General features: G+C 34.0%; 1 protein-coding gene across 3 annotated transcripts in view; it reads left to right on the top strand.

Annotated features, from left to right (window-relative positions):
• The first annotated feature begins 1,388 nt into the window (after nt 1-1,388).
• The window catches only part of LOC106460404, a 37,302-nt gene continuing 26,500 nt past the window's right edge, over nt 1,389-12,190 (top strand). For all 3 annotated transcript variants that reach the window (XM_022387116.1, XM_013920098.2, XM_013920097.2), the window contains exons 1-4: nt 1,389-1,531; nt 5,037-5,121; nt 7,944-8,013; nt 12,009-12,148. In XM_022387116.1, the coding sequence (XP_022242824.1) occupies nt 1,483-1,531; nt 5,037-5,121; nt 7,944-8,013; nt 12,009-12,148 (344 nt within the window). In that variant the 5' untranslated portion in view covers nt 1,389-1,482. The remainder of the gene's footprint in view (nt 1,532-5,036; nt 5,122-7,943; nt 8,014-12,008; nt 12,149-12,190) is intronic.

The raw sequence follows: 12,190 nt of genomic DNA, 5'->3' as shown, positions 1-12,190 counted from the left end.
TTTCGGATTCAGCGTACAGGAATTACTGTAGAACGTGTAAAAATTTCAAGACAATAAAACCATCGCATGCCTGTGGAATCCAGGTTGTAATGCGCAACAGTAAGACTAAAAGTGTGACAGCGATTGTAATATATTTATGAAATTTATCTTTCATACACCGTTTGTCAGTAATTATTAGCTAAACGTATAATATTAATTCCAAAAATTTCATGTGTAAACGACTTAAGAACCTTATGCTTCGAATAAGTTTTAGTTTTTGCACAGCTTATCCCAATATTATCTTTCAAATAAAGCCTTTCTTTTTTTAGGATATCGATAAAATAGTTTCTGATTAGAAGAAGCAAACAGAAAAACCTTTCTTGAAGTAATCTTTCTACTGAAAGTCACATCAAGATGTAGGCAAGCATATCTAAATACGTTTGTGAAAAATAACCGAATTGCATATTGAAATTTGCGTCGGATTTTTCGTTTTTTAATTTCATAATTTGATGAACCTGAATAATTTTGACATTCTTCTTACATATCTATTGCACTTTACAGTCTCATACTGATTCTAAGGGTAAGTAGGGTGTATGTATATGGAATCGTTAAGATTGTCGACTTTTTAAAAAAGTAAATTGAAGAAGATTAACTGATTGGCGGATGCTGGCCAAGTGTATTGAAAGCTATCTTCCTTTGAATGGTTGTCATCTGATTATGATGTAACAGCTGAGACAGTTCCTCCACTTTGCTGTGTGTACTTCCTCATGCACCTTTGTATGTTGTTGAGGGACCTCCTAAAGAAAAAAAAAAACTGTAAGTGTTATAATCACCAATACTTCTGAATAACAACTGTTTTCATTTTTCTCAAACTAAAATATTTGCTGCTTATACACCTAAACAACTCTAACGCTAGTTGTATGAAATAAATTCCAGGTCTTTTTCATAAAATTTTCATTAATTAAAGAGAAACAGCTTAGTAAACCTGGATTTTATAAATACAGAAATGATCTTAAAACTGTTAAACATAAATATCAGTAAAGAAAAAAAAAATCCGCATAAGTGATTGTTTTTCTTGGTAAGCGATTAATTGTACTGTTACTTACAATTTAACATTGTTTCACAAAGATTAGGCTTCACACATAGCAATATAATAACAAACATAGATCTTTTAAGAGCAGTTATATATATCAATGAGAAAAAAAAGGAGTTAATATATACAAGGTAAACTGAAAGTTCAGTTAAAATGCTTGAGCATTTGTTAGTTTAATAAATGGATATACGATTCTGAGTCGACGAGATTGGGAAGATTTTATGAAGATTTAAATTACGTCACCCTACAAACTTTAAGGAATACAGAATCCGGTGGAAGAAGCACGGGGAAAAGGATGTTTAGTAATTTCCTTCCTGTGTTTGAAGAAGACAGTTGCCTTATTGCCTACAAGGAACCCCGCTGTGCTGATTATGTTTTCTATAATACATTGTATAAGACCCTAAGTAGCCATGGGAATATTATCGTTGAATGTCGTCGTGGTCTTCTTGCTTTTTACTAGTAAGTTTATCAAGTGCTCTGTTTGTTTAGCTAAGCCATATTTTAATTATCTTCAACTCTCTTTGTTGTTACTGCTTATAGTTGCTCAAGAGTCAATACAAACGTCCATAGCAATAGCATAATGTAAAGTCGAAGACTTAATCCACGCATAATAACGTTGCCACAACATCATTACATAGTAAATCCTATTGTAAACACATAAGTAATGTATAATGTAATTACTCTTTTAGATATACATTTTAGATGTTTTAAAGAAATAATCGGAATTATAATTCTTTGTGATTAATGTCAAACTCTTATATAATACATGTGGACAATATTACAAATTATAGTAAACAATCTGGTTCACTGTTGAATAAACACATTTTGTTTGTTTGTTTATTGTTAAACACAAAACTACATCTATACTGTGCCCACAACGAGTATCGAAATCCTGCTTTTAGCGTTATAAACCTTCTGGAAATCTGGTTCACTGTTGAATAAACAGATTTTGTTTGTTTGTTTATTGTTAAACACAAAACTACATCTATACTGTGCCCACAACGAGTATCGAAATCCTGCTTTTAGCGTTATAAGCCTTCTGGCAATCAGGTTCACTGTTGAATAAACAGATTTTGTTTGTTTGTTTATTGTTAAACACAAAACTACATCTATACTGTGCCCACAACGAGTATCGAAATCCTGCTTTTAGCGTTATAAGCCTTCTGGCAATCAGGTTCACTGTTGAATAAACAGATTTTGTTTGTTTGTTTATTGTTAAACATAAAACTACACCTATACTGTGCCCACAACGAGTATCGAAATCCTGCTTTTAGCGTTACAAGCCTTCTGGCTTACCGCTGTGCCACTGGGGAAGGAAGGTAAAAAGGTTTATGTTATACAGTTTTCAAAATATTCTAGTTAATTATTTAAAAAGACAAACTGATTAGGATAAGATAAAAGTTGCTCTTTTTTCATGCATTCCAAGTTTTGTATCTAATGGACAGATAATGTCCCAGACAATGTTCTTAGTTGCGAAATAAAACACACAAAAACTGCACACCCAGTTAATAGTCAGAATTTTTCTTCATGGAGATTTTTCCCTACTTTCATTATTAAGAATTTGTAACAAGTGTATTATTCTTCCATGAGAGGTGTTAGGCACACGACTGTTCTGTATGGTCACTATTTTTCGAACCGCGACTCAGAATATTAACGTAACTGAGACCTGTATTAGGGGGGAAGAGGTCAAGGCTGAACCTGATCTTCCCCGATTCAAAACATGGACTGAATCACGATGAAGAAGAAAGAGATCTGTTTTGATATAACATGGAAAGAGTTCGAATAAGAGGCTGAATAACTCATTGTACATAGAAAGACTGTTAATTTCGTGTATTTTCTTCAACGGAGTATCGTTGTTTTCGTATAGACGTATTTTGGCATTTTTTTTCTTGTCAGGGTATTTGATTTTAAACTATTTAATTTATTTAAAACAAGTAGGACTGTATCGGCGACATCTGGAATAATTTCAAAATTTGATTATGTACACAAGCTATGAGAATGAAGCCTAAATATAAGCGATGATTGACATTCGAATGTTTATTTATTTTGTTTATTTTGATTTTCGCGCAAAGCTACACGAGGGCTATCTGCGCTAGCCGTCCCTAATTTAGCAGTGTAAGACTTGAGGGAAGGCAGCTAGTCATCCCCACCCACCGCCGAATCTTAGGCTACATTTTTAACAACGAATAGTGGGATTGACTGTCACATTATAACGCCGCCACGGCTGAAAGGGCGATCATGTTTGGTGGGACGGGGGTTCGGACCCGCGACCCTCAGATTGCGAGTCGAGCGCCCTAACCACCTCGTCATGATGGGTCGACATTCGAATGTGGTCCCCTGATGGGGCCCCTTAGTGGCACAACGGTATGTCTGCAGACTTACAACGCTATAAACTGGGTTTCGATACCCGTGGTGGGCAGATCACAGATCGCCCATTGTGTGGCTTTGTGCATAACTACAAACAAATAAACAAACCCCTAGTGGGTCAGCGGCAAGTTTACAGACTTACAGCGCTAAAATCAAGGAATCCTTGTGGCGGATGAAGCGCAATAGAAACAACAGCAACTGTGACGTTTCGTCTTCGTTCTACATTAGTTAAATAAAATAAAAGAATGTAAAAATATAACATATTTAATTTTCTTCATGAAAAATATGGAAGCATGTTACTAGTTGTTGTTTGTTATTAAGCACAAAGCTACACAAAGGGCTATCTGTGCTCTGCCCATCACGGGTATCGAAACCCGGTTTCTAGCAGTATATGTCCGCAGACATACCACTGTGCCGGCACGTCTTATTAAAAGACAAACAAAATATTATGCAATATATGCTATTAATGAAAAACATGGAACTGCAATGAAAATATTGAAAAGAACATGCCAGTAAAGGGAAAATGTCTGTTGTGAAACACGTGCTTATAAAATTGTATATGCTTCTGCGTACACAAGCTAATGCTATCGAAGGTACATCTCGAAGGTACGGTTACTTTTCAACTTTCATATGTACAAACCTTCTATTATATTGTATTAAATAAAATAATAAAAAACAACAACGTTATTTTGGTTTGGTTTTTGATATTGGTCTCTGAGCAACTTTGATTACGTTTTGTATAAAACATTAAATTTTAGTTCTGAAGCAGCTCAGTAAACTTTATCTTAGTGGTTCAGTTAGTCAATTTGAACAATGATTTGGTTTTTTTTATTACACACCAAATTATTTTACGTCTTGTTTTTATTGTTCACAAGGTTAACCCTATATATATTAAGTACAACATAATGCAGTTCACAAAGCGTTAAAAAAATGATTACATTTGGCAGAAATTTAGAAATACGTTTGAATTATCTATTTTTTATACGACAATCTAAGCATGTAAAGCTAACTAATAAATGGTGAAATATTTTGTTATATATTGTTGATATTTAAGGAGACTTACACAAAAAATACTCAAATTTTTATTTTAGTAGACCATCTAACTACATTATTGTGATCAATAACAATTTATCCTCGAACTTGTACAGATCCCAATAGCTGTAGTTATTTGATACACCTGTACATTTTTATGAATGAATGTTATATTAATATTAAACTCTCAAAGTCAATGACATTTTCATTTCGTCAGCTTTCTCAATGTATGATTTTATATCCAGTTTATTGACTAAAATTTGAGCTTCATCTTACTATTCTTACAAAAAGCTAATTTAGAATTTTGTGAAGTTATCGAAAATTTCTTGATATGTTTGTCAGTCTTCTTTGTACAAACACAGTGAATAAATGAAATTAAAAGTTTCCCCTCAGCCACGTTCTCTTGTCTCGGTGGGTCTAAAGCTTGCCATTCACGTGTAGCTTTTTACCAAATATTACGTCCATGAAATTCATATTTGAATTAATAAATATAAGACTTATGAAATTGTTTCAACAAGAGATCGTTTTATTTCCAATCGATAATGGGATATTTTATATATTTCAGCCTGTAGGGCCAAAGAACACAACGCAAACTGTGAGTCATCGGTTTACACGTACAACATGTCTTGTAAGATGAATAAAAACTGCAGGTAAGTTTGAATGAAAACAAGCACGGTAGGATTATTTAACTCTAGTTTCTTGTCGATATTACCTGAACTACACTGCACAGGAATTGCTTCAGATTACGTATATCGTTTTATACATTAGAAACAGCCCCAAAGTTATTTACTAAAAGACTTAACAAAAATTGTCATTAAATTTTATAAAGAAAATTACTTTTTCTAATCACAGTTCTTTAATAGGTAACCAAGATATATTTATACTTTTAGATATGTCCTTCCTAATGAACCCCAATGACTCAGCTGTAAAACTTACAAACAATATAAAGTATTCTTTCTAGTCTTTAACTTCCTTGATATCTTGTGGAGGGGTCACGATGAGCAAGTTAATTACGAGAGTGATGTAGGTACGATTCGCTTAAAGGGAAGCTATCTAGCTTTGTCCTTCGTTATTTGCCAGCCACACACGCTGAGTCTTTGTCCTTCGTTATTCACCAGTCATGCGCGCCGAGTCTTCCGCGATGAATTTATATAACGTTTTAGTAAAATACTAATGTCCGATGAGAGTCCACTGACGTTAAATGATTTGTAATGTTCGAGCTTTGTAAATGCTCCTGGTCAAATACCTGAAGTTTTCCGATTGATAAGCATTATAGCAATTACAGTTATAGCCTCTAAAGTTTGTAGCACACTGACTATAGCAAACTAAAAATAGATACTCTTCTCTTTTGGCGCGTCGCGTTATCTATATTTATAAGCGTGTGGAAGTCTTTCTAGAAATTTCAGTTTTGCGTAACAATACTGAGCTACATTTAAGCGTTTATGTTAACAGATATATATATATTGTTGATTCTTACTGTAGAGAATCTTCTACAACTTTGGAGAATAGGCGGGAGTTTCGCATCACATATTTAACACTATACGCTACGCATGTTTTAAAATATAAACTTAATCCAAACAAACGTTGAGATTAAAACAAATATACAATATCAAATTCGTTACATCTTTAACAACGAATAGTAGGACTGACTGCCACATTATAACGCCCCCGCGACTTAAAGGGTGGGCATATTTGTTGGGGAGATCAAAACACATAACCTACAGATTGCGAGTCGAGCGCCCTGACTACCAGAACATGCCAAGCTCATTATACAATAAAAGTTGACTTATCTGCTGTTACCAGATGTGTCCTGTGAGATACAATAATCCTATTACAGTACACATTTTGTTATGATTAAGTTCATAATTAATTAAATTAATTATGCATTAAATTCGCATTTATTTTGATTAAATACGTGATTAATATATTATATACACTACACGAAACAGTTAAATTATAACATTGGTCAACAAGTCATTTTCATCACATATAATATAGATAGCTCTTGAGACACTGATTCCAAATCTGTTTTTGGTTTTTCTCAAGCACGTCAAGTTTTCGTGATGAGGCCGATCAAATCTGAAAGGTTAGTTATTGCCTTAATTATAACTTAAGTTGTTGTATATTTCTTTTTTCACGAGTGTGTACTGTATACATTTAACCAAGTGTATGGTGTGTATAACGTTAATGGGAATTATACTGAAAAATGAATAAAGTTGTGACGTTAACTAGTCTAATGTGTGATTATTACCTAAATTGTGCTGAAATTAACACCAGCCATAAAAGAAAACCGAAAACAGATTTGGAATCAGCGTGCAAAACTGATGTAGAAAAGTGTGCTTAGATCTTTGATGAGAGAAAAAAAGTTCGATTTTGTCCACCAGTGTTATTGAAGTTTTAGAATATTTTACTATGACAGGCCAAGCCCACTGCTCTAAAATAATAATAATTAACTTCCACAATTATTTGTATGTAAATGAAGAATCAAACGAGGAGGTTAACTGGTGTTATTTTGTGACAAGGGGTTTGCCTTTTTCCATAGCTATAATAGACATATTGTTTTTATTGAGAGTATATGAACTTAAATTATACATTTCAATTATATAATAATAAATATTCCAATTAATGTGGCCAGTTAGTGATTTCATTATAGCTAATTTAACATTCAAGTAATTGATTACGTATGCGTCAATTTCTGTGTAACAGAGTATTCATATCATATCTGATTTTTATTTTGTTTCTGTGTAAATTCACATTAGAGTTGACATATTCCCCGATCCTTGCTTAAATATAAGAGTTCACAAAAGTTTCGTTGTAAAAATAACCGACATGTCTTCGTATGCATTATCACGAATGTCCGTTTCATTCCCCAGCTCTTTGAAGTATGTGATAGTTGAAATGGAGGCGTGACTGAAAGCCTAATCTTAACCTTGTTTTCAGACAGAGACCCTTCTTCATTATATTCGTACTGTTGCCTGGAGCCGCTGAACTTTTTGGATTCTCATTTGCTACAAGACACCACTGCCCTTTGCATACCGCGGCTGGAGTACGACTTTTTTGCAGATCTCTTTCTGGATGCTCGTGGTGTCTCAAATTGATCCATATTTATCTCATTAAATAAAATGGATATCCCCGTCTTATAAAATTTAAATCTTCCATCCGTATGATTTGAATGCGGAAATATTTTGCGTCGAAAGGGGCTGTTACATACCTTTCCCAAAGCGATCAATGTTTGGTGGCATCATGTTACCAAGCAATGACAACATGTTCTTCTGACAGATGCAGTTCAATCGCATCTTTATTATTAGTTGTGGTTTTCACGTGACTTGATGATTTGCATATTCAACATCGTTTTAATATAATGTAGTAAACCTTGTAAATTCAGATTTTATTACCAAATACAATATTCAATAGCCTTGAAGTTATAATACTTTTATGCAATACATAAATATACACTGATTTCTTTTCCTAGCTTTATCTGTCCAAACAACTGTATTCAAGGAAAATCAAACATACTGTGGGGAACAACGGTTTACACTTATGTAAGTATAATATAAAACAGTTCACTACATAGTTCTTTTTTTCTTCTTCTGGAGACTGAATAGATAGAGAAATAGATTGCAGCTATAAAAACCTATAGCTTCTAGAATATTAAGAAGTATTCTTTAATAGCTTATCAGTCATGGAACCTAAATAACTTTTATGCTGTATTTCTTAGTCAACATTCTTTTACTAGCTTTTTAAAAAGATGCAGTAAAATATTAAGATATATAGCCTTTACCTAATTGATTAAACTGTATATAAACACCAGGATAATTTTTTTAAAATTAGAAGATAATACTTGTAAATATATATATATATATATATATATGTGAATATATTTATCAACGTATATACAGGTATTTCAAACTTTTCTTTCGTTAATTGACATAACAGTATGCTCAATGCAAAATTCACATGGTTAATCTCTGGTCTCAGTTTGTATGTGAGCAAGCTCTCTGTCATACAAAGGATCTGTTCCTCATTGGCTCTTGAATAATACGGTCCTTAAATGTAAAAAAAGTTTGGTAAACGAACTATTATGTTTAAATATACATGGCAACTGTATTTGAAGATATACCATACGAAGTATATTTCTTAACTGATTTTTATATATTCAAATAATATTTATCAATATATGACAGAATTGTAATAAAAAATTATTTAGGAACTCCGTATCTAGATGGTTTGCTAAAACTACGTTTTTTTCATATAGTTATGACACATTCGATTGAGAACATATATGGGAAAATCCATTTTTGCATAAGAATCCTTTGACATTATTAAACTCTTTATGCACAACTTCATAAGTACTTGAAATTTTGTAGGCCCAACGTAATAAGATCTTAATCAAACTTTCTTTAAACAAACCTGGCATCGAGCTTGTGAACTTAGAATACAACCAAGTAAAAGTTTTTTATGCTGTACTTCACATTTGAAGTATATGAATAAATATGTCCAAAAATGATAGATTATGCTCAAATCATATACTGATTGGAGTTTCCAAAGGTGGAGTGAGAGTGTTAAAATAGCCCATGGTGGTGAGGGTGTTAACAATATCCGCTCGGCAGTAAAACTGCTTAAAACACGGAGAGTCTTCCAACCATTGTTTCTTTATTTTTTGGAAACAAAGAAAAAGAGTGGCCATAGAATCCATAGGTTCTCCATCAGTTTAATCATAAAGATCGCGATTAAGCAAAATATTCGATTCCTTAGCAAAATTCACTAATTTAAAAATACTGCTTTCGAAATGCTCAATGCGTCACAGTTATTAATAATCAAATCGGCACTTAAATGTCTAGTTTTATCTACAGATATGTTCATACGCATAGATTCAACTTCAAAGCTAGTGCAATAAACATTACAATTACATTACTTGGTAGTAAAAATCTTAAAAAAAAAACAACCAAAGAAAACCAGTTAAAGCATCATTATAAATTCCAATCCTATGAACTATAGGACACGATGGACATCATTCTTTATGAAATTTGGAAAGTTCGTTTGTTTGTTTTGAAGTTAGGAACAAATCTATACATTGGCTATCTGTGCTCTGCCCTCCACGGGTATTTAAACCCGGTTTCTAGCGTTGTAAGTCCGCAGACAAACCGCTGTGCCGCTGGGGGCAAATTTGAGAAAAAACTTAGGAGATTCCTCGACGACTACCTTATGGTTTGATTTTTAAATAGTATTTCTCGTTTGAAATATTATCTTTTTTTTTAACTTCACAAGGTATCTTTGTAACCTAGCCTCTCTAGTATCAGTAGGATCATCATGTATATTATTTAAAGTATCTCCTCTTTATTTGGGCCCGGCATAGCCAGTTGGTTAGGGCGCTCGACTCACAATCAGAGAGTCGCGGGCTCGAATCCCCGTCACACCAAACATGCTCGCCCTGTTCAGCCGTGGGGGCGTTATAATGTGACGGTCAATCCCACTATTCGTTGGTAAAATAGTAGCCCAAGAGGTGGCGGTGGGTGGTGATGACTAGCTGCCTTCCTTTTAGTCTTACACTGTTAAATTAGGGACGGCTAGCGCAGATAGCGAAATTAAAAAAAAAAAACTCCTCTTTATCAAAAGTTATTATAATTTTTCCTTTGTCAGATTTAGAAATGACAGACTTATCGTTTCTACTTAAATTATTCAAAATTGTTAATTCTTTTGAACTTAAATTTTAAAAATCGTTTGTAATTATTAAAAGAAATCAAAACTGTAGAATTAAATCGAGTTCTAATACTGTTAGAATATCCCCCCCCCCCCCCAGTGGCACAGTGGTATGTCTGCGGACTTACAACGCTAGAAACAGGATTTCGATACTCGTGGTGAACAGATCACAGATAGCCCATTGTGTAGCTTTGTGCTTAATTACAAACAAACTGTTAAAATATTGCCCCCAGTGGCAAAGCGGTATGTCTGCGGACTTACAACGCTAGAAACAGGATTTCGATACTCGTGGTGAGCAGAGCACAGATAGCCCATTTTGTAGCTTTGTGCTTAATTACAAATAAACTGTTAAAATATTGCCCCCCCCCAGTGGCACACAGCGGTATGTCTTTCGGACTTACAACGCTAGAAGCAGGATTTCGATACTCGTGGTGAGCAGAGCACAGATAGCCCATTGTGTAGCTTTGTGCTTAATTACAAACAAACTGTTAAAATATTAACCAGAATTTGACCAGGGGGATTTGACGTGACATCGATTGCAAGGATCATTTGAATGCAAAATAATTTTCAAGTTTCAAATTGTTTCGAATGTTAAATTTTAAGTAATTTCACGAGGAGTGGAAGTATTTTACGTGCATTTGATTGAAACGGATATTTATGCAATATTTTTAGAATAATTAGACGACATATTTCAAATAAGAAATTACCATGTGTAACAAACCGTAGCTATTCTGTACTAGTTTGAGCAATTTTTTTTTTCAGTAAACATAAATGTCACTTTACTGTATTAAAAAGAAAAGTGAAATCGCTTTGTTTCTAATTTTGTTATCTCTGTCACCCTTTCAGCCGTGAGGGCGTTATAATATGACGGCCAATTCCACTATTTGTTGGTAAAAGTAGTCTAAGATTTGGTAGTGAACGGTATTGATTAGCTACCTTCCCTCTAGTCTATCATTGCTAAATTATGGACCGCACAGGTAGGTGTTTTTGGTAGTGAACGGTAGTGACTAGCTGTCTTCTCTCTAGTCTATCATTGCTAAATTATGGACCGCACAGGTAGGTGTTTTTGGTAGTGAACGGTAGTGACTAGCTGTCTTCTCTCTAGTCTATCATTGCTAAATTATGGACCGCACAGGTAGGTGTTTTTGGTAGTGAACGGTAGTGACTAGCTGTCTTCTCTCTAGTCTATCATTGCTAAATTATGGACCGCACAGGTAGGTGTTTTTGGTAGTGAACGTTAGTGACTAGCTGTATTCTCTCTAGTCTATCATTGCTAAATTATGGACCGCGCAGGTAGGTGTTCTTCGAAATATTTTCACAGGAAAGAGCAGAATAGAATGATCTTCAAATTTCAACTAAACATTCTATTCTGCCTTTGTTTTAAACATCTTCATATTTCTATACTATGTATTTTATGAAAGTGGAGTGAGGAAGGGTAATGGGTAACATTGTACATAAAATGAATACACATGATATATATGTCTGTTTACCATTACTTAACATATTTCTAGCCTGACATAACCTGGTGGTTAGGGCATTCGACTTCCAATCTGCGGGTCGCGAGTTTGGATCCTATTACCGAATATACTTGCCCTGTCAGCCGTGGAGGTGTTATAATGTGATGGTCAATACTACACGCCGCCAATTCTTGGGTTACTCTTCTACCAACAAAAATTGGAATTGACCATCGCTTCTAAATGAGCAGATAGTCCACGAAATTCTAAAAACAAACAAACAACTTCTGATTTTCAAAATAACTTGTAAAGCTACTGCCTTATTATTTTCAAATTCTCTTGGTTTTTGGTATATTACAGACACGTCTTTTATATATTTGTAGGATACACCTTTATGTCTTGCTGCCATTCAGGATCTTCGCATATCCTCTTGGAATACATCATCAAAAACGGTTACAGTACAACGTCAGCCTGATGCAAGAAGATATATTGGATCTGTCCGGCAAGGAATAAAGTCAAATAAGTTAGCTCACTAATTATTTTTAATGATATTTATTATTTATTT

This window comes from Limulus polyphemus, unplaced genomic scaffold, assembly GCF_000517525.1.
Source record: "Limulus polyphemus unplaced genomic scaffold, Limulus_polyphemus-2.1.2 Scaffold765, whole genome shotgun sequence".
Taxonomy (NCBI): Eukaryota; Metazoa; Arthropoda; class Merostomata; order Xiphosura; family Limulidae; genus Limulus; species Limulus polyphemus.
The sequence above is the reverse complement of the archived record's forward strand: the minus strand, read 5'-3'. Positions and strand labels throughout refer to the sequence as shown.